The 27,743-nt window shown below is 39.7% G+C and overlaps 2 protein-coding genes across 3 annotated transcripts in view; one reads left to right on the top strand and one right to left on the bottom strand.

Moving 5' to 3' along the window:
- The window catches only part of rasa1a (RAS p21 protein activator (GTPase activating protein) 1a), a 29,191-nt gene extending 13,573 nt beyond the window's left edge, over positions 1–15,618 (top strand). Inside the window, exons 2-25 of the mRNA XM_067608048.1 lie at positions 2,721–2,873; positions 6,161–6,296; positions 7,263–7,333; positions 8,178–8,295; positions 8,634–8,665; positions 9,258–9,310; positions 9,498–9,648; positions 9,814–9,892; positions 10,297–10,420; positions 10,540–10,696; positions 10,846–10,933; positions 11,296–11,376; positions 11,562–11,719; positions 11,886–11,962; positions 12,076–12,248; positions 12,341–12,500; positions 12,902–13,044; positions 13,275–13,390; positions 13,536–13,622; positions 13,738–13,805; positions 13,893–13,981; positions 14,142–14,219; positions 14,320–14,454; positions 14,552–15,618. Coding sequence (XP_067464149.1) covers positions 2,721–2,873; positions 6,161–6,296; positions 7,263–7,333; positions 8,178–8,295; positions 8,634–8,665; positions 9,258–9,310; positions 9,498–9,648; positions 9,814–9,892; positions 10,297–10,420; positions 10,540–10,696; positions 10,846–10,933; positions 11,296–11,376; positions 11,562–11,719; positions 11,886–11,962; positions 12,076–12,248; positions 12,341–12,500; positions 12,902–13,044; positions 13,275–13,390; positions 13,536–13,622; positions 13,738–13,805; positions 13,893–13,981; positions 14,142–14,219; positions 14,320–14,454; positions 14,552–14,635 — 2,611 coding nt within the window. The 3' untranslated portion in view covers positions 14,636–15,618. The remainder of the gene's footprint in view (positions 1–2,720; positions 2,874–6,160; positions 6,297–7,262; positions 7,334–8,177; positions 8,296–8,633; positions 8,666–9,257; positions 9,311–9,497; positions 9,649–9,813; positions 9,893–10,296; positions 10,421–10,539; positions 10,697–10,845; positions 10,934–11,295; positions 11,377–11,561; positions 11,720–11,885; positions 11,963–12,075; positions 12,249–12,340; positions 12,501–12,901; positions 13,045–13,274; positions 13,391–13,535; positions 13,623–13,737; positions 13,806–13,892; positions 13,982–14,141; positions 14,220–14,319; positions 14,455–14,551) is intronic.
- Positions 15,619–15,714: 96 nt separating this feature from the next.
- ccnh (cyclin H) lies at positions 15,715–22,668 on the bottom strand. 2 transcript variants are annotated; one of them, XM_067608060.1, is made up of 11 exons: positions 22,463–22,668; positions 22,246–22,370; positions 21,641–21,763; positions 21,478–21,551; positions 20,549–20,762; positions 20,268–20,431; positions 18,328–18,395; positions 18,126–18,234; positions 16,819–16,934; positions 16,037–16,100; positions 15,715–15,948 (listed from the first exon to the last, which is right to left on the bottom strand). In XM_067608060.1, the coding sequence occupies exons 2-10, from the start codon at positions 22,360–22,362 to the stop codon at positions 16,063–16,065; spliced, it is 1,023 nt and encodes a 340-aa protein (XP_067464161.1). In that variant the 5' UTR covers positions 22,363–22,370; positions 22,463–22,668; the 3' UTR covers positions 15,715–15,948; positions 16,037–16,062. The 2 variants fall into 2 exon arrangements, with proteins under 2 accessions (XP_067464161.1, XP_067464171.1); XM_067608070.1 differs by lacking the exon at positions 16,819–16,934 and having other exon boundaries at positions 22,463–22,667.
- Between the last annotated feature and the right edge of the window lie 5,075 nt (positions 22,669–27,743).

Below are 27,743 nucleotides of genomic sequence, written 5' to 3'. Positions count from 1 at the left end.
ACGTTGTGGTTATGTTGTACGCGCCTTAACCATTAGGGCCACCTGGGTGCTGCATCAGGAACGGGCTTTGGGGTCTGAGGTCCTTGTTACAAACCAACATCTTCCTGTCAATCATGATCCATGCAGTCTAGTGCCATGCCAATCTCCAAGTTTCAGACCTAACATTGGCTGCTCCCCCTGTTTAGTTGTTTAGGTTGGCTTAAAGCAATGGAAACAATAACTGACACTCACATGCTTTTTCATATTGTATTGTGGGTGGTTTTGACTGTAGAATATTTTTGTAGATGTTGTGGTTTGGGCAATTTGGCTCAGAACCCAGGGTCTTTATTGGACTGGTTAGGGACTAGTTGCAGTAGGAGTTTGTATCTGTAATGTCTTTTATGAAGATTTTGATGTCATAGTATATAATGGGTGGTGTGTGCACGTAGGGTTTTTGCCACTCTTCTTTTGCAGTTGTCTATCTTTCTCTCTTCACTGTTATACCCCACTTCAGCGTTATTTCCTGGCCGCTGGGCCCAACTCTCCAACTGCTCTCAAACGCCCTCTTCAATACTCTTATCACCCAAATCCCCTCAAAGCCCACTCACGGACGCTTTACGCTCCCTCTCCTCTTCCTCAGCCTCCTCTTAGCAAGATTTCTCCAGCTTACTCCATGGTAGCAGACTTCATCATGTGTTCTTTACAAGTAGAGAGACCTCTGCTCACCGTAACCAGATGGGAGCCCTTCAGGTCTACAGTGAAAAGAGGTACTGCAGCACCTCATTCAGCTTCTCACCACTGGATGTTTTTCCAGTCACTGCCTTCTGTTCTAAGAGGCACCATTGGCCTAAATTTGTGAAAGCGTGTTAATTTTTTACCTCAACTGGCAAGGCCCTGTCAAGTTCAGCCTCACCTGCTGAAATTTTAACCAGTGTTGGCTTCTGTTTAATTCAGAAAGCAGCAAGACTTTAATGGTGTGGTAGAAACTCAAAAATGAAAGCTTTTGGCTTTTGAGCTTTTACATGCCTTCCCCTTTCCATTTGTTTTAGAATACATGATTTGCTCATTTTGTGAAGGTTGTACTCGTTTCAGTTCAGTTCAGTTCAGACCTTTATTGTCCCTCGAGGGAAAATTTGATTTGCAGTAGAGGGCAAAAACACAAACACAACATATGAGAGGACATGGGACATTAATCAAACAACTACTCATGAGAGTAGGTAGTACAACTTTAGAGTGTTGTGGTGCAGGGCTGGGCAGTTAATCAGAAAATTAAAACCAGTATCTCTAACTGACCTAATTTCAGTCACGTTGATTTGTTTAATTAATTTATTCCTTCATAGAGGCTACCACCTATGCCTGTAATGCACCTGAAAGTACAACAATGAATCTAACCCTATGGGCATAAGAATACAAATAGTTAGACTTGCTCTTGGCCTTGTTCCACATGGCAGTTAAAAGCAATGTCATTAACCATGCATGTCCAGTCTAACTTAGAGACAAAATGACTCAAATGCTAGAGAATTGCAGCTGGGGGTAGATGAGAAAGGGCTAGTATACAAGAAAAGATGTAATCTTGGTCATATGGCTTGCCTTGAGAAAAACCGAGTGCGGTCAAAACGTCAGTTTTATAATAAAATCATTGGATCTTTGTGTGTGGTCGTCTTCCCTTTTGATATATGTCGACACACCTGAGTTCCTTTTTTCCATTATGTTTACTTCAGGAGGATGTAGACAGTATACTTGACAGTTTTAGTTGTCTCCTTACTTTTGAGATGATAACTTTGAGATAAATAAGCATTTAATAGAAATAACATTAACTTTATTGGGATAAATATTGTTATAGCATTATATGGATTATTTTTTTTATAGAGAGCCAAAGTTAAACAGGAACTTCTGGGCTTTGTTCCAAAAATAGAAAGGTCTCCACAACCTAACATTTATCAACATTGACAGTTTTATTTTCTCAATATTCCCATTTTTAACAGCCTTTAACAAACCTCATTTCCAATAAGACCCTCTTGGGTTAAGTGTCACGGATTGACAAAAGACCCGAGCCCACTGGCGTGATGACAGATTGCGATTAGTTCAGACATGTCTGTTATAACAGCAAGACATAGAAGGCTGAACAGTGTAGAAGTTTTTAGACAGCAGAGATTACAACTAAAGAGTTGGAAATTAACTTTAGATGAGAGTGTATATTAATACTATAGATACTGATGAAGCCATGTTGCAATGACACAGGTCATTTTATGGGAGCTGTAGTTTTTTTTTTTTTAATTGTTTAAAACTTTCTAAAAGCAAGATTAGAATAGTAGATGACAATTAGTTGTGGAATATGCAAAGTAAACCCCCGAGACAGCTTTATTATTGTTAGTTAATGCTGAATGAGAGATTGCATTGAGTTACAGAAGCTAGTGGAACAGAGGCTAGCCCAGGCGCCATTGATTCAGCTCTCTGTAATGTGAGATTTTCGGTCATTTTGGCCAGAACTACATAATTTATTCAAACAGGCAGTTGAATTAATAGTGTACTTACTGCACAATAGGTATGTGTACTGCCCTGCCTGACAAGGGGTCAAGTTCAGTTACATCTCATTTTAGTTTGACGTTTCACAAAAAAGTATTCTATTCACCACTTAATGACTACACATACACAAGATGCTATTTGTATACATAAGTAGTGACCTAACGCACCATCCACCGATTTCCCCCTCTCAATCATTTCTCCGTTGTCTGTCTTAGGTGGTACCATGGCAAGCTAGACCGAACCATCGCTGAGGAGCGGCTGCGCCAGGCCCGGAACCCTGGCAGCTACCTCATCAGGGAGAGTGACCGCCGGCCCGGTTCCTTTGTCCTGTCTTTCCTCAGCATGACCAACGTGGTCAACCACTTCAGGTAAGTCTGAGCAAGATGCAACATGCGGAAAAAACTTACAGAAAAGATCTCAGTGATGGGCCCAGTCTGAAGAAATACTCAGGTGGTGCCATTGTAAATGCCATCTGACTCAGGTTGTTGTTTTTTGTCCATTGCCAGTATAATTAACTGGGAAACGAAAGTGTTTGTGAACAGGGGATTTCCATGAAATGGAAGGGTCTTCGAGGTTTGGGACCTCATTTGTGTTAAAGACACTAATTGTGGTACTTATGTGAACTTAACTTCCTGTCTTTAGCTAGTTCTACGTTGTTCTGCATAATAGTACTTAATAGTTTGGTACATAGTAGGTCTGTACCAAAATAGTTTGGTACAATATGAACTGCTGCACCCCTGTTCTCCATAGAGCCCTGTAAGTAGGTGAGATAGAACATGAATGGCATCTCACAATAAGCATACAGCGTGCCACTGTCAAGTAGAAGATAAGGATAGGGGAACTACACAAGTTATTCATTACCTGGTAAGCAAAAGGACAGAAATCCACAGAGTGCAGTCAAAGCCCAACCTCAGAAGAGCTGATACTGAAGTGAGGTTTAAGAAGTGGTTTCCGGTGCCTGTCATGCCATGGCAAACTACTTCAACCCATTTGTCATAATCAAAGAGACAGACAGCACAAGATTTGCAAACAATGTTTTTATAATACATATCAGCTTGCACTTTGATGTCTGCTGAAACCCACGACTTGTGTGTGTATGAGTGATGCATAAGGCTTTTCTTTCATGCAATGTGTGTGGGTGGACCTGAAGTAAAAGAAAGAGGACAGCACACTTATCTAGTAGCAATACCGTGGGGTATTTTACAACCTTACAGTCCATAAAACAAGACAGATTAGGCATCACAATCTGTCCTCCCCTTCACTGGATATGTTATATTCAGTATGAGGACACATTAACCCCACAGCCCACACACAAGAGGTGAAGATGAATACTTTTTTTTAGAGTGGCTTCCTTGAAGGTGTGAAATGATCAAAGTGAAGGTATTCATTAGTACAGGAGATCAATAAAGAGGCTACTGAGAGTAACATTTTGCTTTTACAGATAGCACCCAGGTTTCGACATTTCCTGATGTGTGTTTAATACCAACTGTAAATGTTTAAAGACATAAGGTGGGGGTGTGATGAAGGTCTAACTATCAATTCACTTCTATCTCAGTTTTTCTAATTTTGGTCGCACTCTCTTGCCTTATTTTTTGAAAGCACACTGCCCTTCATCATACAAGTTTAAGTTTATTTTGTTTTTGATGGAGTGTATTTTGTACTTGAAATGTTTAAAAATGTTTATCATATTTTTTACAATGAGGAGTTTATGGGTAGATTGTTTAAACTGATTGATTGATTAATTGATTGACTTGATTGTATGTTTATTCCAAACATGTGACAAAAAAACAAAACAAGAATAACAATGAACAGTAAACATACAGCAAACTCTCAATAAACAAAGTCTCATAAACATAATACCTATATGGTTCTACCCCTTCTCCATAACTCAAACATTTAACTTGATATTTATCATATATACAACTCACAAACAACTACCTGCCACAATGTACAACCCAAATATCCACCCAGTGTCAATCACATATAACATAGACAGTTACCTCAACGTTGATCCTACTGACCCTTCCTCATCACTATACCTCTTTAAAACTTATTGTTTTGTACATTTTATTGAAGTGATTTACATTTGAACTTTGCTTGAGTTCCATATCCAAACCAGTCCACAAATTTACCCCACAAATTGAAATATACACACTCTTCAGAGTGGTACAAACACAATGTTTTTTCAGTTAAACTTCCTCTTAAATTATAACCTTCCTCTCTGTCAGAACAGTTTTTGTATATTACTCAGAAGTAAATTGTTTCTTGCTTATACATTATTTGTGCAGTCTTAAATTCTACCAGATCCATGAATTCCAAAGCTAGTTTTTAACATAAATTTTAAAAAGGATTTAATATAAGGTAGAATGACTATTTCCATCCACAGCAAAACTCTGCCTCTGTGTCAAGGAAGGATATATAAGATATAAAAAGAGATATGAAACCATGCTTTTGAGACACAGTTGTGTAATGTGTTATCATTCTACCCATAAGTCATACTATAATTCTATACAGATAAGCCACTGTATTATTACTAAATAATGTATTATATTTTTAAGACTCCAAATACAATTAATTGACATTAACTTATTCAAACATGATGACCCATCATGCCTGATGTAATGAAACAGAAACAATGCCATCTTATACTATATCTAGCAATTATACATCTTTCAAATTGACATGGTAATGTTGTCAAAAAGTTCAGATTGAGGCTTCGACTAATATTTTGTTTAAATATTGATGATCACCTTGCAGTGGACACCAGCTTCTCAAAGTCTGTGTCTGGTTTGCCTTTATGCACTCTCTTTAATAGACAGAGTGGTCAATGTGCACAACCTAATTTACTTACTGGTTATTGGGTTTGTGAGCTTACATTGTATGGATGAAGTAATTTATTGTAGGTCCTATAGACTCAGTTTAAAAAAATAGTATTTCCTGCCACAACTCTACTGCTCATATTTGACCTGCTGGTCCTAATTTTACACCTTAGAGAGCAAATGGTTTGTGTTCTGAGAAATCACAGACCTTTTCTCTGGAAAATGCACTTTTCTAATTAAGTAACGATGACATCATCTCCTTCACTCACATGGGTTTAGTGTGGACGCATGATGTCATTGATGCTCGAAGGAAGGAAAGAGCCCGTCTGTAAAGGAATTATGATCATAAGGTTAATTGCATGACACTTACACCTCAGAAGGTTGATATTCTTAGATTGTGCATGCAGCAAATGAGTAATTGCACAAGTGCGTTTATTATAAACCCTCAATCAAAGATCCTCTCCACAGATGACAGAATTAGAATTAGTTGCTTCACAATGGGATAGGTTTAGAGCTGTACTTTTATCACGCCATTGTAATTATTCACAGTAGGCATTTTGAGGTTTTTACCTGAGTTTCAAATTACTGATGTAGTCATGATAGTTGGATCCAACAAGGCATTCTTTCTCTCTCACTGTCTTTGATTCTCTCAGGTAGATATTACCTATTACTTGAAATAGAAGTTTTGTAGCAGAAGCAGCACTGATAAAATACAATGTTGACACAATTCAGATAGATAATTTCACTGCCAAACGAATGAATAATTGCCCAACTATTAGCCTGTATTTAAAAATAACTGTGCTGTCTTTTATCATTGTTGTGTGCTCTCTCAACAGGATAATCGCCATGTGTGGGGACTATTACATCGGTGGGAGGCGGTTCTCTTCTCTATCAGACCTGATTGGTTACTACAGCTATGTGTCTTGCCTGCTAAAAGGAGAAAAACTGCTATCGCCAGTGGCGCCCCCAGAGGTGAGACTGACCTTATGGCTGTTAGTATAAATTACCCAAATGCCAAACTTTAAGGGACAATTCCAGCATGTTTTAAATTGTGCTTCATTACCCTACAAGTTTAAACTCATGCCACTGCTTGTGTGACATATTACTTGATAATTGCTATATTTCTCTATTAGTTATTATTTCTTTATTAGCTATTAGTTATGTTTCAAAATAAATATTGTGAAACACACCCTATTTAAGTATTATAAGGCTTTCCAGAGGGATGAGGGTGTCAGATAACCGTTGGAAGAAGTATCTTGTTTTGTTTTTTCTGTTGTCGTCACAGGGTTGTGATTGTCAGAAGGCATGTCCATACTTAACCTCAGAGAATATTTGCAGCTGATTTGCTTCTTTTTAAAATGTTTATCGCAACTTCTCACAATGTGATTACATGTTCAGCTTCTTGTTCTCAGATATGGATCACTCTAAGTGAATTAGCAGTCTGTTTTACTGTTTTAGAATTCAATAAGAGAGAACTTTCCTCAGAGATCAAGCAAAACCTAATTCAACCCTTTACCACATGCATGCAAAATCTGTGACAACCAAGAGTACGACACGCAAAATGAAACCCAACCCAATGAAATGTTGTCCAGTAAAACTATTGTAACCTGATACCTGATAAAACATTGGGTGGAAATAATGTACCTTTTACTAACTTGAAAGAACCCTCATTCAGCTACTCGCTCAATGTACAAGGGAGTATTTTTCACATCTTCCTTCTCCCCTTTTTTGCCTTCAGGCAGAATTCAAAACTGTTTAAGGCAAAGCTCAAGCAAATGCTAATTACCTTTTTTTATAGCTGAGTGTGATATCTCCCAGAGGGAGTTGTAGTAGAATACTTGATTTTGTGGAATAATTGGGGGGATTTAACATGGATGTCGTTTTAGAAGGTCAAAGCTAAGACTGAGATTTTTATTCTTTGTGTGGATGTTTCCATAGCCTGTAGAAGACAGGAGGAGAGTCAGGGCCATACTTCCATACACCAAAGTGCCAGATACTGATGAGATCAGGTAAGTGTGTATGTATATTTGTGCAGAAGACTTTTCTTGTCTTACACTTGTTGTAGCATTACATTTTCCTACCTAGCCAGTCACTGCTTAAAAGTAGCCTCATACATATGATCTACAACCTTTGAGCCACAAACAAGCACTGGTGATTTCCTTGGCTTAAAAATATCGTATTTTACTGTATTGCTCCCAAAGAGCAGCCTAGTTTTTCCTCAGATTTTGGGCATGTTACAGGCTCGCTCTTCCCCTCATAGCAGCCTGGAAAGCACATCATCTGACTTGTTAATGAAAAACAGTCTTGTCCCTGTCATTAAGCTGTAGTAGGCACACTTACTGATGATCCCAGCTATCCTTGATTTCCTAAATCTGATAAACATCTGTCTGAAGTCAACCTCAACCCTAAGTCTGCCAGTGAGCCACAGCCACAGCTCAACTGAGTAGACAGACATGCAAAATGTACCTCAGATGTTGTGTAAGTCAGAGGAGACACCTGCTGGTAATGTTGTGGTATCACAGTTTACACCGAATCATTTGACATTTGACATTTGACAGTTTCTTCCGCTGGAATTTTTTTGTTAAATTTCCTTCACATTATAGTCAAGATAATCATGTCTTGGCCTTCTCTCTGACAGAGCAACAGTGTGTGTGTGAGAGAGAGAGGTGCTGTGATATATCATGATTAAAAACCATAGCAGAGGTTACAAAGATAATAAGGATGTGTAAGAAGAAACAAAAGAAGCATGAAATAAATCATGGATAAATATAGAACTTATAGTTATAAATTAAACAATCTGCACATTGTTGTAACATAATTCTTCCCTCCAATACTCATTTTATGTGTCTCTAGTTTCCTGAAAGGGGACATGTTTATTGTTCACAATGAACTGGATGATGGCTGGATGTGGGTGACCAATGTTCGCACAGAGGAGCAGGGCCTCATTGTGGAGGATCTGGTTGAGGAGGTGGTGAGTACAGCACGGGATGAGTAGGATTTGTTTATTTTAGAAGATGTGTATCAAAACATAAAAGAAAATGCCCTTGAAAAGAGATAGAAATTGATTGTTGTGTCTGCATAGTAAATGTGGTGAAGTGTTTTTTTCAAAAATATTGTTGCTCTGTCCTATATTTCCCAACAATTTTTTGGAAAATAATATATTGCATAAAAGCAGCCTAAACATAGTGCCCAAGGTTGTGATATAATATATGACTATAAAGCATAACATCCATAGACATCACTTTGACTGCAGCCATTGGTCTATTAGACTTTTTGTATTGACAGATTTTTGTCTCTGATATTTTCTAGGGGCGGGAAGAGGATCCACATGAGGGAAAAGCGTAAGTCTAATGCACTAGACTTAATTCTCTTAGAATATCTAATCATTCGGTCATCTGTACGCCAGAACGTAACAGTTGATGTCCAGACCATCCAAGCATACGACCAAACTCTGCTGTGTCCTGAAGCTATAAATCAGATTTTTATGTTTGCTTTAACAAACAGGACAACATGGCAGCGCTGTGTAAACAGTATGAGTCATTGTAGTGTCCTCACCTATGATGTCCTTCAGCTTTGGCAAATATTCAAGTATGACTAAGTCAGTAACTCTAACCCAAACAATGTAAGCATGCCAAAGAGCCATGGGCCCCTCTGACAGGGCAGACATTATACATTAAATTATGATCACATTTTTACCTTTTTTTCTTTTAGCACATATGATATATTTGCAGACAATAATGATTAAGTTTGCAAACACCCGATAGTCATTTTACTCCAATGAAAGTCCCCATCACAGATGTCTGTAATTAAATATTTCTGTGTTGAGAGGCGGCATTGTTGCAGTTGAAAGTACTGAACATCAGCATTTTGTTGATTAAGCTAATTCTGTCGGCTGCTTCTCTTCTTCTTTTACTCTTGTTCCATCTCCTACAGCTGGTATCATGGAAAGATCACAAAGCAAGAGGCCTACAACCTGCTGATGACAGGTACCATTCATCTTTGCTTTCCATTATTCCAAAGTTATTAATCACTTGCGACATTACTATGCATTATTTTTTGTCACAAATAAGTTGAGAGCATTGAAGCCCATTTATCAAAATATACAGCTGAGCATGCACTAAAACCTATCGCTCTCTTTCTCACTTTGATTCTTTTGCTCCCTCTCATACATAGTTGGCCAGGTGTGCAGTTTTCTAGTCCGGCCATCAGACAACACACCCGGGGACTACTCCCTCTTTTTTCGCACCAATGAAAACATCCAAAGGTTTAAGATCTCCCCCACCCCCAACAATCAGTACATGATGGGGGGGAGGTACTACAACAGGTATGTGTGGCAATGTGCCTGTGTTCAGATGTCATTATATCAGACTTAAAAAATAAAAGTGAAAAGCTAACTGTATCGTTTTTTTTGAGATGTAGCCTGCAAAAATCTGGCATTTTGACTCGTAGTTCCTGATGTGCCATACCTCATTTACTCTCTCTCTGGCAGTGTCGATGACATCATCGACCATTACAAGAAAGAGCAGATTGTTGAGGGCTACAATCTGAAGGAACCAGTGTCAGTGCAGGTAGGTACAAGTATATACTAGCATTCTTAAGCAAGTTTGCACATATTTACGCATACTTTTGACTTGGGGTTTGATCAGACTAACCACAAATGGACTTGGTAGATCAACTTGGTAGATTAAACACAATCTTTTATCTTCACATTGTGCAATGCAAAGTATCTAAATATATAATAGTTTGGAGAAACTGCAGCAAATGCAAAGTGTTACTGAACTGTAAATTTATATATTGAAGAACATATGTTGCATCAGATATTTTATTTAGATGTTTTCTTTCCTCCTAAACTCGAACATTTCTCTGGAGCAACAGATATTTAAAAAAAATCAAATGCTGGCTCTTTGAATGGAATTGATTGTGCCTCTGTGGGTGTGTAATGGTGTGATTTTAATTTTTGTATTTACTCTAGCACCAGGAACAAGTTATTACTGACACAGTGGATGGGAGAGAAATTTATAACACTATCAGACGGAAAACAAAAGATGCTTTCTACAAAAACATTGTCAAGAAAGGCTACCTCCTGTTCAACAAAGGTGTGTTTTCAACAGCCCCTTATAATATCATGAACAATATATCTCAGTCATCTCATGGCATCTATCAGTCAGTACCTACCATTATAATTACAATTATCTTTGGTTCCTCTCTCCTTCAGGCAAAGGCAAAAGGTGGAAGAATCTTTACTTCATCCTGGAGGGTAACGATGCCCAGCTCATCTACTTCGAGAGCGAGAAGAGAGCCACCAAACCCAAAGGGCTGATCGACCTAAGTGTGTGCTCCGTGTATGGTGTGCACGACAGTCTGTTTGGCAGGTGAGATGTCAAAATATTGTTCCTTAGCCTAATTTAGTGAAGTTTGCAGGAAGAGCTGTTACTCTGATCTGAATGGTCTTTTTAATAATTCATCATCCAGTACAAAGTAATATAGACTCTTCTCATCATTTCTTATTTTATCTTTTCAGGCCAAACTGTTTCCAGATTGTTGTCCAGCACTTTAGTGAGGAACAGTACATTTTCTACTTTGCGGGGGAGGCTCCAGAGCAGGCACAGGTAATAGGAGGTTTTAACTGTCTAATCAAACAGGGCAGAAGCTCATGCACATCTATTTTGTCCAGATGATGAGAAAAACCTCTAAACTTGTGTTCTGTCTCCAAAAGGACTTAGAATGCTTTAAACTCCTTCTGTTATTTTATGTAAAGAAAAAATGCTTCCAGCTCTCACTGGATCTTTGTCAGATACAGAGGACCACTGGCTTTTTGTCTCATACTGAGGTCCTGATTACCTCTTTGCCTAACTACCCACTTGTTTTTACATAAGTACTAATAGTGTGAGCAGTTAACAGTGTTCTTACAGAGACATGGCAACTGTGTGATACAAATGTTCTGAACATGATCTTTTTTTTTTTTTTGCAGGATTGGATGAAATGCCTTCAAACTTTCTGCAGTAACCTAAGGAAAACCACTCAGCCCACCTCCAACAAGAGACTTAGACAGGTACACCTAACATCAGCCAATGTGTCAAATTTTTGTTTTGAGGACTTAGTTGAGGTTGAGCACAACAATAGGATTTCAATATTTTAATGAAAGTCAGAGGAGGAATGCTTAAACATCTTAAGATGAATTGACAAAGGGAAGCATTAATCATTGTTTTGTGTCCTAAATTTGTCATTTTTTCCCAGGTGAGCAGCCTAGTGTTGTATGTTGAGGAGGCCCACAAGCTGCCGGCGAAATATTTCACCAACCCCTACTGTAACATCTACCTGAACAGCGTCCAGGTGGCTAAGACGCACCCAAGGGAGGGGCAGAACCCCGTTTTCACTGAGGAGTTCATTTTTGAGTGAGTTGATCACACATGTGCCTGCTTATTTTCCTCCTTCAACTTCAACTTCCACTCTTCTGCCTCCCTCTCTATTTTATCCTCCTCCTGCAACTTATCCTGTTTAAAACTGATATTTTCTCCACTTGTTTGAAGAAGTAAAAATTATATTTATCTGTTGTTTCAGTGACCTGTCGAGTGAAATCAACAGATTTGAAATCAGCCTGAGCAACAAAACAAAAAAGAGCAAAGAAAGTGACATCTGTAAGTACATCTGTAAATTGAATAATAAATGATAGAAGTCTCTGCATTTACTTTTTCCTCTGGTTCACACTCCTTTTGTTTTCCTCCACACCTCCCATCTCTCTCCCTCTCAGTGTTCATGCGTTGTCAGCTGAACCGCCTGCAGAAGGGCCAGATGATTGATGAGTGGTTCCCTCTCAGCTCCCACGTGCCTCTGAAGGGCATCGAGCCGGGCTCCTTACGTGTACGTGCCCGCTACTCCATGGAGAAGATCATGCCCGAAGAGGAGTACAGCGAGTTTAAAGAGGTCTGCTCAACCAGAAAGTGGTTTTGATTGCCATGTTCATTAATTGTCTGCTGTCTACTGACAATGATGTAATTTTTGTGTGTCCTCTGTAGATGATCTTGCAGAAAGAATTCCATGTCATCTACGCTCTGGCCCATGTGTGTGGTCAGGACCGCACCTTACTGGCAAGCCTCCTCCTGCGGATCTTCAGACACGAAAAGGCTGAAGCCCCGCTACTCAGGACACTCAATGACAGAGAGATTAACATGGAGGGTAAGAAACACATACACAAAAGAAAACAAGCAATAACAAAAAAACAAGCAGAAAACATGTTTAAAGTAGAATTATTTGACTTTACCTCTAGTAGCTCGCATTCAGACTTTTAACCTACCTCACATGGATTTTGTAATGGATTTGATAGGAATGTCTTGATTATGTTGTTTTTTCCCATTAAAGCTCCGTTCTATATAATCGATCACTGGAAAACACCCCAGCCTGCAGCTCATTGTTTGTTGAGTGGTTTCAGCAGAAATCATAATTAGTTATGTAGTAGTTAAGTGTTAATAAAAAATAAGTAATCATTAAGTATTCATAATTGTGTAGTTCATAAGAAATAAGTACAACCATGTGGCTATAAACTAGGATAACCTTCTCTGCTTGTGCATTATTACCAGATGAGGCCACGACATTGTTCAGAGCGACCACACTGGCCAGCACACTGATGGAGCAGTACATGAAGGCCACAGCTACACCCTTCGTCCACCACGCTCTGAAAGACACCATTCTCAAGATCATGGAGAGCAAACAGTCCTGTGAGGTAAAGATCTAATAGCGTTTCCCTCTCACTCACAAAGAGCAATACACGTCTGTGGGTTATTTGCCCTCTCACTTATGTGGTGCAAGTACATGGCAGTTATATCACATCAACAGTTTTTGTACTGTAGAAGAAGATGAAATGTTTCTCATCTCTTTGTTCACAGCCATACTTAGTGGATTCAAATGAATTTATCTTCACTTTTTTCATGGTTTCTGTCTCTTCGTTTTAAGTTGAACCCTTCCAAACTGGAAAAGAATGAGGATGTGAACCTGAACCTGGCTCATCTGCTCAATATCTTGTCTGAACTAGTGGAGAAGATCTTCATGGCTGCTGAGATCCTTCCACCGTAAGAACAAACACACACACACATACTTTCACACACAGCACTGTGGTGTTTTTGTCAGTGGATGAGTTGCACTGGTGCTTCCAAGAAATATAAATCCAAGGATGAAAGAGTCAAGAAAAAGTCTCTCTCTCTGTTACCTTTCCAGGACACTGAGGTTCATCTACGGCTGTCTGCAAAAATCTGTGCAGCAGAAATGGCCCACTAACACCACCATGCGCACAAGAGTTGTGAGGTAAACAAACACAAATAATCAATGTTGTACACTTCCAATAGTAACTTTAATTTTAGTGTGTGACTTAGTGTTTGATCCCTTATAGTCTAACTTAAGTCATCCCTTCCTCTTCCAGCGGTTTTGTCTTTCTAAGACTGATCTGTCCTGCCATCCTCAACCCCAGAATGTTCAACATCATTGCTGGTGAGTGTCCATTCAAAAGCACACACAAAATCTTCCTGTTTGCTGTGACTTGTTACAATCTGTGTTTTGTACCATATCCTCTTGCAGACCCTCCATCTTCAACAGCAGGCAGGACCCTCACACTGGTGGCCAAGTCTGTGCAGAACCTGGCCAACCTGGTTGAATTTGGCGCTAAGGTATGGAGTATCTACCTAAACCAGTAGCATGCAGGAAAAGTATTGTTTTGATAATGGACATGTATCAGCAGAGTAGTTCCTGAGAATTGTTGATATTTGTTCAGACTGTTGCAAGATGTGGTAAGAGTTGTTTGACAGATGTTTTTCTATCCACAAACAGGAGCCCTATATGGAGGGTGTGAACCCTTTTATCAAAAACAACAAACATAGGATGATCATGTTTCTGGATGAGTTGGGGGTGAGGAACATGTTTTGTATTTTGATCAACTCATGGTCTGTAATACAGAACTTGACTCTAGCTTAGTGCATGTTTAAATAATTATCTAATGTGTTTGTAGAATGTCCCTGACCTCCCTGAAGCCACAGAGCACTTTAGGACAGACCTGTCCCGGGACCTGGCTGCATTGCATGAGGTCTGTGCCACACACTCAGACGAGCTTCGGACGCTGAGCAATGAGAGGGGAGCACAGCAGGTCAGAGACTGATGTGAATTCACCGTTATGTTGATAGAGCAGGATTCATGTCCTCAGGTTTCAGAAGATTGATCTAATCCCTGTTTCCTCTCTGCAGCATGTGTTGAAAAAGCTGCTGGCCATCACAGAGCTCCTCCAGCAGAAGCAGGCTCAGTATGCCATGTCCAACAGCAACAGGTAGTACTGCACTCCTCCTCTCCTCCCATCTTCCCATCCTTCCGTCAAGTCTCCTTCATCGGGGTGCAGCACAGAGGAGACCTAGCATGCTCTACCCTTATCACCTTGGCAACCCCTCCACCACCACCACCACCACCACCACCACCACCACCAGTCCCTCATCATGTCCTCCTCCGATAGTCCTGCTCATCCCCACCCACCTGTCATCTTGTCCCATTCGCCACAAGAGAGCTATGCAACAACAGCCAAGTACAACAACCGACGCAGTACTTAAAAACAGAAAGAAAAAAAAAAAACTTGCACCAGTGACTGAGAGCTGTATGCACAGGAAAAATATTTTTTTTCCCCCCTCATAAACTGTGTTCATGATTCTGACTTTGGGTACATTTCATTCCCTTAATCATGAGGGCCAAATATTAAGATTTTAAAAGAGGTTTCTTTGTACCCACTATGTTTTGATAGCACAGGTTGCCAAAGTGTACCCCTCCCCCCCCCCTCCCTGCTCAATATGAGGAAACTGACATGAAGAAGCTAGTTCTCTCTGTCCCCTTTTCTTGTAACTGGATTATGAGCGATAATGCTTTTTATACTGTAATTAGTGACTGATTTATTTTAAGTTTGTGACAATATCCGCAAAGTGCTGAAACTAGCATTTCTGTCTATTTGTTCCTTTTTTTTTCTCTTTGTTTTCTAGATTGGAAGAAAGTCTTTCAGAAAAGTATGGTTATTTTATATTAAGAATAAATTCTCTTGCTGGAATCATGAGTATATAAGTGAGATGAGCTGAATTCATTTTCCTCCGATTGTATCAGCTATTTTGATTATTTGGTTAAGTCCTTTTTTTTTTTTTTCAAACTTCGCAATGTCAGACAAGACACATAATCAGAAACCAAGTAAAATGAAAAGTGTTTACAGCAGATTTTTGAAATAGTACAGACTGTATCAGACATGCATGCACTTATTAAACAGTTTTTGTAAAGTAGATAATGGAGTCGTTCATTGTGGAGAAATTTATGCAAAGCACAGCAGCGTGTGGCTTGTTATACTAGTCTGTTGTTAATTCACAGAAACATTAAGACAGAATATGTAGAAAAATATCTTTATTCTTACTGCAGAACAAAGGAAAACCCAAGATTTAGAAAAGAAAATGTATACTTATACAAACTGTGACACTCCCATCATGTTTTCTTTAAAGTCTCAGTCATCTGTGTCATTAACTTGACAGTTCAGTATTGGAATTAAGTAGTATAATAACTTAAAACGTTGTTTGAACCACATTGGGATAAATGCTCATAGCAGGTCTTCATCAGTCAATTCCTGCAATGAAACAAACGTATTTAATTCTACAAGAAACAAGTAGCTTGTTTGCCTGGATGTCAAGTTGTAACGCAGAATATTGTCTCACCTCCTCTGTCATGCGTGGCTCTTTTGCTACATGGCCGTCTTCCTCGTATCCTCTCTTTCGTTTGCTGTAACACAAACAATTTCACTATGAGCAGTGAAGTAAATCATCATGTCCCAGAATTACCTTTTGTTAACGTCATAATCTTTGCAAGCTGTAATTGTTGGTGAATTCTTCCAACCCCCTCCTTCAAGTCCATTACAAACACTCATTTAGGTCAAGAATGTGACATGTAGTTTCCACTACACCCTCATGTTCACCATTAGTAGTTGTAGCTTCCTACGTGTCTTCATTTTCAGTTGCTGTGACGTCATGTAGACTAGCTTGCACCATGTGTGAATATGTACATACAGACTGATAGCCCTGCTGTTAGTAGCATTTTTTTATACACGCCAAAATTGACAGCATGTGCCTTTCACAAACGTGTCCACTTTATCTTACAGGACAGAGTGCACCATCATGTCACTGGCTGCTGCCATCCAGGTAATGTGAATTGTATGGATTTCCACCTGAGAGTCAAAGTGTGGTAATCAGACGGCCGGCCAGCCGAAGCGAGGCCTCGTCCCGTGAGGTTGCACGACTGAAGTCAGTTTGTATTTATAAGCATGTGGCAGAGATTCCTGGCAGTACAAATGCAATATGGCTGTTCTCCATGGGGAACCACTTGCTGCATATCTGAATACTGTCCTTCCAAAGCCCCTTCCCCCAAAATACTTCAGACACAGAACTGATTCAACACCTTGAAGAGATGATTTCTATGAAGATGGACCTGAGATACACTCTACTGCAGAAATGGCGTGAACGTCTTTTATTCTGGTATGCCTGCCACTCCCTCGGAACGTTTGGTGATTGACATGGAGCCGGACAGATGGGGCCGCCTTGATGAGCCCCTTCCTTTTTACTTCTCAATAAAGAAATTTAAGACAAGACATTAGAGGAGGGGGAGGCAATCCAAAGCATTGAAGTAGTGTTATCTGCTGTCATCAGGGAATTTTAACATAGCACCTCTCTCCAAGACGACACAAGCCTTAACTCCCTTTCTACACACCATCGTCTCGCCAACGTCGCCCAATTTTTTTCGACGAGCTCTTCCTTCAAACCGTTTTAATGACTTCCACTGTCTTTGTGTAAGAGCTACCACGCAGCACTGGAACCACTTGTTACATTTTTATACACTGCTTTGTTTGTTGATATTATAAACTTAGGCTTGTATAGACGTTTAAAAAAAAAAAAAGGTGTTTGTGTATGATTATAGCGGAACAGAGCTGAGAGATAGATAATAGGAGATATCTGTAACTTGTCCTGTGCATGTGTTAATCCTGAATGGAACCTGCTATAGTGTGTGGGCCTACATATATGCTGCTCTTAATGAACATCACCTGAACTCCTCTTTAAGCCTGGTGGTGGAAGCTTTCATGCATTTGCAGTCTCTCTTGCTCTCCCCGCCTTCACGGGTGTTTCTGCACACCTACGCACCGACTGTTTGTTTTCATGTAGATTCATCGTGAGAAGTCATGCCACGCACAGATTTAATCAAAAGTCGTATGGGTTGGCCTCGTTGTGCCTCCTTGTGATACAAGCAGCTGCAAAAAGTCTGAATCTGTGCCTGTCATAGCTTAAGAGTTTACCAAACTGTTTACTGTAGTTGCACTTAAAGATACCACGGACCTCACCAAGTGTTAACAGATAACTGGCGACTGATAGATGATTGCGAATGAGCCTAAAAGTCAGCTCTCCTCGTCAGCCATACCAATATCAGCCGTGCTACATGGTATGGATGATGTAATAGGAATGTGGCGTGCTGTTGTACTTCCTTTCTGTATTTCATACAGCTGATGATGTGTTCCTTTTTATTTTTCTACCTGATACTGAACCTTGAACCTTTTGCATCTTAGATACGACAACCTGGCTAAAATAAAACTGTTACTACATACGACAAAAACCTGGAGTTCTTTACTCGGGTGTGGGGATGGATAGCGACCGCATCTATGATTAAAAAAGTTTACACATATGATAACCAATATGCTACAATATGAGTTTAGACAGAGTAAAATGACAATAGTTGCTCAATTAGGTCACTTTATCTCCTTACTTGCTTGAACTTGTGCCGAATTCTGCATGGATCCTCTCCAGCTTCTGTTTGTAGACGTTCACCTCATCTGGTTTGGCAAGTCCATACCTCTTAAGGAGGGTTTTCATCCCTGGATGTGCAGAGGAAGCAGTCAGATAAACTCAGTGCAGTGAAGCTCAGAACATAGCTGAATGTCGCCACCTTGTGGTGTCAAATTACTCACGTCTCATTGACTCAAAGGTTTTTGAGAGGGTCTCTTTGTCCTTCAGTCCCAAGCATTCAGTCAGGTAGCTATGCATTAGAATAATAAGCAAAGGGGATTCTTTTATGATCAACACATTAACAAAACTGGCTATTTAGCTTTTTGTTGTTTTCACTCTGGTATAATATATTCCTTTAATTATTGTACAAATAAACAAATGCATAATGTTCCAGTTCTCAGGACCAATCACCTTTCACTTCAAATTTCAAAAAATACAGTTGGGTCCAAAAGTTTGAGATCACATCTCTAATATTTTCATGTAAAACCTGGAAATAATCAGAAAATTTGAGGATTCAGAAACATTGAAATATAAGACGTTATGACATGTACAATCAAGAAATATTTAAGATTCTGCACTATTTCTAGGTCAGCAATCAAATTTAACTCCTTCGTACAAAAGCTCAGATTTCCTTGAGTTGTGTCCCTTCCATTGAAGCATGCGTTCACATGACACTCAGGTTGATTTGATCTACTTATCAGAGGCTCATTCAAGTAATTCAACTTGCAGCCAGTGTTGACCTGTTTGATATATGGCTGTGCTTCAAGTTTCCAGCAGATCATTGCTTACTAAGTAGCATTGTGACTGTGGGAAACATGGCATCAGAACTAAGTGAAAGTGTTAGAAGTCAAATTATTATTCTAAGCAAAGAGAGGCTTTCTCAGCTGGACTAAAGGTTTCTAAGGAAGCAGTGCATGGAGCTCTAAAACGCTTTGCAGAAACTGGATCAGTTGTATCTGAAACACGATCAGGCAGACCAAAAGTGACCACACCACCAGAAGATCAATACATCAAGCTTAGTTCCCTGAGAGATAGAAAAGCAGCTTCATCACAGATACAGAATTTTGTTAAATAAAGATCACAAGACTCCAATCAGCAGAAGTACTGTTAAAAGAAGGCTGTGTTGTAGTGGTCTCAGAGGATGAGTACCAGTTTCTAAACCACTTCTCAGGAGGGGAAACAAGGCCAAATGCTCGGGGTGGACTAATAAATATGAAATTTATGGCAGTAATAGAAAGGTGTATGTAAGGAGATGAACAGGAGAGAGAATGATACTGCAGTGTATCAAACCCACAGTGAAACATGGTAGTGGGAATATTCAAGTCTGGGGGTGTTTTGCCTGCTCTGGAGTTGGACACCTGCACCAAGTTGACTACATCCTGATCAAGGAGAAGTAACGCTCTGTTCTTCAGAGACATGCTGTACCTTCTGGTTCACATCTTTGTGGAGGTCACTATCCTGCAGCAGGATAATGACCTCAAACACACCTCAAAGCTTTGCAAGAACTACTTGAAGACCAAAGAAGACCAAGGAAACCTGACCATCAAGGACTTCACTCCTCAGTCACCTGACCTCAACCCCACTGAACATTTATGGGGTCACTTGAAGACTGAGAAAGCCAATCATTCTGTGACATCACAAGAAGCTCTTTGAAAACTGTCAAATAATGTTGGGATAACATGGGTCATCGGGTTTTGCACAAACTTGTGGAGTCCAACTTCAACTTTTCACTCAAATTGTTAAGCTGTTATCATTTGTAATGAAAAAAATGCATTACATTCAAAACAAATGCAAAGTAGAAGTACCTTGACTAGTGGTCTCAGACTTTTGGATGCCACTGTATATTTCAAACATGGTTGTGATGATTAATAATTCACTTTTCCTTATGCATGTGGTATACAGACAGCACGGCAAATCTCGGGAAATATAGCACACGATTTTAATAAATTAAGCAAAATTTCATTCTTATTTGTGCTGAATTGCAATTATTGATACTGAACATTGTAGAAAAGAAACCTAAATGTTGCTGAAATTGTTTTACCAAAGTGAAGAAAGCTACTAATTCTCATCAGATGATTTAGGGAAATATAAAAGTAATTCAACTGGAGCACAAGAGACCTACCTCTCCATGTTGAGTCCAGCTCTTGAGGCACTATTCAGAATAGCTGTCAGAGCGATCTGAGAGGGAGGAAACAGCAGCCCTGCGTCTGTCATGGCTGCCTGTGTCAGAAAGTCATCAGCGCTCTTCCTCAGTGACTCTGGGTTCTCCAGCGTAGGGTATCTTGTCTGAGGGATGAAATTTATAACAAGGTATTGTGATGATGTGAAATTGAAGGCAGTATCTCAGTGAACTAGTTTAGCACTGTGCAGAATACATTCAAAGCTCTCCAGGAGTCCACCCACCTTGAGGTCAATGAGCAGGCCCTCCATGGGTCTGTAAGGGTTGTGGACCACCAGGTGAAAGTTGAGCTGCTGGATTAGAAGCAGCTCATACTCCAGGATCTGCTCTAGAACCCTTTCCTGTCCAGCTGGGGTCTCCTGCAGAAGGTTGCCCACAAACTGGCCGCTGGACACGTTGAACTCATCCACCTTGCAGGACAGGTATGCACAAGTCAGCCTGAAACAGGAAGGTGGGTATGGAAAGGTTTGAATAGATAACTAGCTGAAAACATGGTTGGACAGTACACAGTTTCAACAATTGAACCATGTGATGAGTGAATAGTTGCATTACAAAGCATATCAGGAAAGTTGAATCTTTTCTAAACAGCACAGTTCTTTCACTAGTCCCTAAAGGAATCATTATCTTGTAAAACTATATTAAACATTGACTTGAACCTGGATTGATGTGGAAGTATTTACTGTTGTTAAATGGTGTCATGTTGAGTCAACTGAATGGCTTATGGTTAGTTATGTTAGTTGGGTTAAACAGCTACAGTACATAAAGTAATTGTGAAATATTTGGTAAAAATTACAGAACCATTTTTGAAAATATTCCAATAAAAAATGAATAAATTGCATGATATTGACAATTTTCCTGTACTATTTCACCCTGATACCTTATAATCAGACTGAATTGTCCATTGGTGTCACTTAATTCTCAATTTGAATTGGGCAAAGGACCTAACTGAGAAGATATTATAAAATATTTGGAAATTGGCACATCACATGTGCCAAACATTAACTTATCTGCGGGTAAGTGAATATATCTTTTAGAAGCAAATTATTACTGGATGTTTTTATTCAATAATTTGATCTTCTGGTGGTCCACTACCACAACTATCTAAAACCAGGACACTTCCCATTCATTTCTCACCCCAATCAGCACTACTCACATGATAATCCTGGGGTGGTACTCCATGATGGAGTTGTTCAGGTAGAATCTTCTGAAGTACATGATAGCTGTACCCTGCACAGGAGACAAACACACGGTTTAGATATGTACAAGCAGTAAGACTATATTGTTCTGATGATGGGGAAAAGAAAGTAAGTACATACCACAACAGACTTTGGCATTACAGGTTTGAATGCATTGCAGAAGTCCAGCAGCCTCTTCTCATAGTGTCTGAATAAAATGTCTTCTTCATGGCGCTCCAAGAACATAGACTCACTCACTATAGGCTGCAATATTGAGACAGACAGACAGGAAGAGGTGAGGTACCTACTGAAAAGAGGAAAGTTTCTTTGTGTTCATTGAAAATCCAATTTCAAGTGGTGGGCCTACAAGCATGATTTATGACATCACAAATAGTCTAGAAGCCAATCCTGGTCCAGTATTCAACTTACACAAGTGTGATTTGGAAACATGAAGCCCCCAGTGCACAAACACTGAGAATGGACTTTACAGTTAAGTAGGAAACATCTTGTGTCAAGCAATTAAACTTTTGAAATTAAAAATATTTACATATTCATAGTTTCTGTAAGTTTTAATGAGGGAGATGGAGAAGATGTTATTTTAAGGATTTTAACAAGATAATTTTACATTTTCTTTTAGGGAAAAACTATATCAGACATAAATTATTATTAAAAGTAGAGTATTTCATATGTTAAAACGTTTGGAGGGGATTACTAGAAGTGTCGCTGTGCCGATATGTCTGTCCTACCTTCCCACTTTCTACAGTCTTTTTGCGGAATTTCTGATTGGCATTATATCTCATCTGCTCCAGCTCTTCTTCACTGTTAAACGTCCAGTGTTTCTTCTGTGAGCTGTTGTGAAACATGACTGCTTCTGCAAGAGAGGAGAGCAAATGTCTCAGACAGACACCAGGTGGAAAAACAGAACCAGTTTGTGGAGGCAACGTTAGCTTACAATTAACTTACTTTATTTGTGTCCGCATGTACATTAGTCCATAAAAAAGCAGAATAACGTAGATGAAGGCAGTGGGTGTAGAGAGGGCAGGCAGCTCTGCACAAAACAGACTGTTTGATGTCTAATGAAACTCGTATAAATCGGTTTAAAATTACAAAACACCAACAAAAACTGAAGCCCCTCGCACAACTCTTTGACGTCAACGTCGTCCCCTTTTGATGACGCGTGCTTTACCGTAATATAGGCTGGCGTGCGCGAAAGAAATGTGCTTTTCTGTAAGTTGTGCTCCCTCTCTCTCTCTCACACACACACACCGTTTGTCTTAAAAAACTTCAAACATTCAAGTTTCGTTATGTTCTGGCACAAACTGTTATTCTACAGTTTACGCTGTAAATTATAAACTTTTCTGACCCCGTTTCCCAAAATTTCCATGATTCCAAAAATTTGAGGATATTTATTTTCTTTTTTTGTCTTTTCTTTTCTTTTACGTGACACTTCACATTTAGGTAAATTGATATTCTACTAATGGATCCAAAAATATAATATAGCAATAGATTTTTTAAAAACCTAAAATATTCAGATTTTTTAAAAAATCATTTTTTGTTTATATATCAGTAATTAATTTTTCATTTCCAAGGACCCCCTCTGCATATATGACGTCACGGGGGTCTCAGGTTGGGAGACTTTCTGGGTGCCTGTCGCTCAACAACTCAACAATGCATATTTGGCCTTTTTATGATCTTGGAAATTAATAAACATATCCTTAAGGGAAAAGGAAATTATTTTTTGAATAACATACTGTTTATCCACCTAAACAGGCCTATACATCAGCCCCATACTGTCTAGACTATAATCAGGATCTGCACCGTTTCTTACATGTCCCACCTTCAGTTAACTGGATGAAATTTAAGACTAACGGAGCTGGTTCATGACCATGTTGGTCAAATGCCTATTTGGATCATTTTAGAGGGAAGAGCGCAACAGAAATTGAATCCCACAGTAGTCTATGTTACGGAGCCACTCAACCCCCACCGGTGTTTCCGTATACCGTCATTTGCATAAACATGAGTAATTTATGAATAATAAATGTCCTTGCGTTCGGCGGCAGCCGTTAATTTGCATATCACCACAGCTACAGTTTTATTTCCTTAGTGCGGTGTTATCATGAAGCCCTTCAAGCCTGCATAAAACAAAATCAAAGAAACGATGCTTTAACAGGTATGTGCTGAGAACAATTTTTATTATCTTCATCTTCATCTTTTTACACCTCTACAAGGCGTAAAAAGATTGTAACTTTTCTGTCTGAGCTCTGTCTGTGATATGCTTGTAAAACGCTTTACGTTCACCGTGCATAAGGCTCACATCTACAGTATCCATCGCTCGGTCTTGCCCTGTAAATTGCATAAACATGAAGTGTTGATGCATTATTGATGAGAAAGCGTTGCAACGTTTACTGTATGTGCGCCCATGTGTGCGCGCTCTGATAGGGCGTATAATGCTTGCGTGCGTGACTGTGTGCATGTACGTCTGATGTCAGTCTAACCAAACATCCTTCCTTCCGCTGTTTCGCATAATTCCGCAGTGTGGTGTAAATGACCGATTTTTGTCTTTTTTATCTTATATTAAAATATATATTTCTATTTATATTTTGTGGCTGTAATGAGACTTCATCAGTGCAGCCTGCAGTCTCTTTATTTACAGAAGAAACGCTTGGATGCAACTGACAGTGGCAGCAAAAACTGTGTGTGTGTGTGTGTGTGTGTGTAAGTGACTTAAGTTTGCCCCTATATAATCTGACAGGCAGTGTTTTATGGGAAATTTTGGGTGATTTTGTGGCATCAACAGATGATGCTGAATGATCTTTGAGCCTCCCTGATCAAGTTAGACTCACCCACCTTGAATTCCCATCCTGTAGTGTATCTCAGACGCATATGAGAAACCTTTTTAGGCACCAAATGTGAAATGCTTGCAATTTATGGACACAAATTCAACCACTGACCGATGGATTGATGCTGTGTGAAGCATCACCTTGGCTGTACACAGCCCACCCTGTAAACTATTCATGATGATGATAATGTTGAGGAGGAGGAGGAGGGGGAGGAGGAGGATAATCCCCACCCCATGGCCCACCTCCCCACCGTCTCATCTATGAAGTTACTTTTCTTATATGAAAGGAAACAATTTGGAAATAACCTTGACAACGATGCAAATGATTTCTCTGACCAATGAGCTCACTTAATCTCTTTTTTTCCCTTCTCCTCATTTTTGCCGCATCGTTCCACCCATTTCAGCTTCACACACCAACAAATACAATTAAATCCTGATTCAAACTCCCTATATGTGCATATTAATTATTCTGCCCTCCATCACCCCCCCACCTCCCCACCCCAGTTGCACTGCCGTTGCCTTGGCAACCAGAGGTGGCAGTGCTGATGTCAGACACTCCTCCAAGGACACTCATGCAGGCGCTGGGTCAGGTGATATGTACTGCTGCTGGGCATCGACTGACACCCAAGAACAAAATGGCCGCCGTCCCCCTCATATTTTTTTTGCCACATGGGAGAGTCTTTTTTTTCCATCTTTTTGAGATTTAAACAAAAGAAGAAGTGCACCTGTGCTTGCCTGATACCTTTCTGATTTGATGATATGTGTGATATGGATGATGTGGGATATTCTCGGTGTGATTGGTGTGACCGAAACACATCACAGAGTTGAGCTGTCTGAGTCCCTCAGAGATCAGCTGCCTGTCTGAAGAATTTTAGAAATATGTCTGCCTATTTAAGTGCATTCGCATGTGTGTGCGCCTTTGTGTTTCAATGTGTCCGTACATTGGTTTCCTCAGGTTGGCATTAAGCAGCCAAGGGTTTTTTTTTTTTTCTCCTTCCCCTCCCCCTCCTCTCCAGACACTCAACGCTCCCCCACCGTCTCTCTCTCTCTGTATCTCTAATTGAGCTTTGTGTCTACCTCCATCTCCATTCAAATCCAGACTCATTTGCATACTGCCGCCGCACGCTGGACAGCTCCCCAGCTGTACAGTACAGAACTAAATGAGGAACACAGACCCACTTTACGTGACGTGAATACTAAGCAGCGAGGAGAGTCATTTTCCTGTTTCCTGGAAATACAGCTACCTGAGAGATGAGTGGTAGAGAGGAAGGACAGTTGTATCAAATCAGTGCATTCAGAGTGAGACAGGCATTACCAGTCTGAAAAGAGATGCTGATGCAGAGGCAGAGTGGATTATTTTTAATATAACAAGACATTGCAGAAGGTATCATATTCTATAATTTGATATAAAAGTAGTCAGATGAGTTGTGATATATAAAGGAAGTTGTCAGTAAAAGGCAGTTTTACATGCATTATTCAGACTCAATGCTCGGTGCTTCAGGTTGAACGTGGTTTTTCACATTTTTCTTGAAAATCCTGCTCAAAGCTCATCAACATTTTGAAGGAAAATGCAGGATTTACACGGCATTTTTTGTACCAGTTCGACACGATAATTGCTCAAATATTGGCAGGTTTAATATGGACCCAGCTGCCCTGTAGCCTTTCTGTCGCCTCAGCCCTGCTGAGGCCTGATCCGCAGTTCTCTTCACCAGAGAGCCTCGCCAAGAGAGACTTGCTCGGCATCAAGGAATTTTCGGGACATTTTGCTTGAGTGCACGGAGACACGTAATTATGTTGCATTTTTGATGCACTCCAGCCACACTTAACAGAATGTGTTAAGCACACCCTTAATGGGAACCTTAAAACCCCAAGGCCAATTTTCTTTTTTCTGGCATATTGGTAGGGATTTGTGACATTTCAACTCATTTCAGGATTCAATCAAAGCCGTAGCTCTAGGGAGAGCAAAAATGACATACTCTTTATGGCAAATCCAACTGTCCTTGGTTTGCTATATGCATACAACTTCTTCCTCCACAGTTAGACCAGTGAAAATTGGAGGAAATTTGATGACCCATTTTAACTTTACCTTGAAGACAAATGCAAACAGCGCAAAGATGTTTCTGATTTTTTTTCCCCCCTTCCATGCATTCAGATGGAAATGTCTTATTTAGAAAACAAAGTAACCCGTGCTCATTTATAAACGGTTGCCAGGATTTAAATCACTTTACACACATGCAGTGCGGTCTTTGTGGACACACAGAGGGGAGAGAAAAACACACATCGTGCTCCATCATCTTGAACACCTTAGCTTTGAGTGAACTGTAGAGAGGAACAGATACAGAGATGTGAAAATGCAGCCATTCTGGTGAAAATGCAATCCCTCCTTGTACAAAGCTACAACAAGTCCTTAAAGGACTCTTTATATCAATATGCAATGTCCTCACCTTTCCAAAGAGCCAGGACATTTGGGTGAAATGGTTTGCATGTAGTGTGCTGGCAGAGTAGTGTATGGCCTGTCTGTTGGCACTGTTCACAGGCCTGCGTGTGTATTTCTGTGTGAATGTTTTCTGGTAGAAATCACCGGTATGTATTAATGTGTTAGATTTTATTTCACCCTAAAATATAATTTTTCATATAATATATATATATATACAGTAATTTCTCAGAATTTCATGTGTAAAAGTACCGACTCCAACTGAAATTCTGATAATAATGTAATTTTGGATATTACAATGAGTTGCACAAAACATTCTGAGTTAAGCATGACATTTAAAATAAATACATTCACTCTTAAAATGTTTAGAAATTAAAAACACAATTAAATCAGCAGTTTGGGCCTGATGGCAACAGTACATCTTATATGTGTGTGTGTACATCAGTAAAGCTTAACCCTGTATTGTGTGTGAGTGTGTGTGTGTGTGTGTACATCAGTATGAATATCCTCCCAGCGGGGGGTTATGCATCTTAATCTAATTAAGAACTAGATGCCTGAATATAGACGAAGAATTAGGAGCTTCAAAATGGGGGAGGGGAGCCGTGTTTGATCAAGTCAGGTTGCCCAGCAACCCAAACCATTTATTTCAGACAAAAAAAAAAAACCCTCTAAGATTTAATAATCAGGTTGTCTGCATTAAAATGCAAAGGAGGCTGTCAGGCTGCACCTGAAGGACAGCAAAAATTAGGCAGGGTAATTTCTCGACTTACAGGTGAATTGCTGACCTTCTCTGGTGAGTGCCTGTCAAAATCAACACTCAAACACTGAAAATCAGCCAAAATAAGCTTTAAATGTGACTTGTAAAAATTTAAGTGGTTAAAATGGGGCAGGCGTGTGCATGCAGTGTATTTTTCTCACTTTAAATTTTGTTAATTGAGCATGCCCAAGTGAGTCTGAACGCAGCCATTATG

The sequence above is a fragment of the Thunnus thynnus genome, chromosome 2 (assembly GCF_963924715.1).
Source record: "Thunnus thynnus chromosome 2, fThuThy2.1, whole genome shotgun sequence".
In the NCBI taxonomy this organism is placed as follows: Eukaryota; Metazoa; Chordata; class Actinopteri; order Scombriformes; family Scombridae; genus Thunnus; species Thunnus thynnus.
The sequence above is the reverse complement of the archived record's forward strand: the minus strand, read 5'-3'. Positions and strand labels throughout refer to the sequence as shown.

Bases quoted from the DNA above. Each gene is read 5' to 3' on its own strand.
- ccnh (XM_067608060.1), bottom strand. From the start codon at position 22,362: ATGTTTCACAACAGCTCACAGAAGAAACACTGGACGTTTAACAGTGAA. The intron at 20,432-20,548 runs GTGGGTGGACTC...TTCATCCCTCAG, and splicing joins GCCTGCTCATTGACCTCAAG to ACAAGATACCCTACGCTGGA. The intron at 16,101-16,818 runs GTAGAGTGTATC...TTTGTGTTACAG, and splicing joins ACGTTCACGCCATTTCTGCA to CAAACGAAAGAGAGGATACG.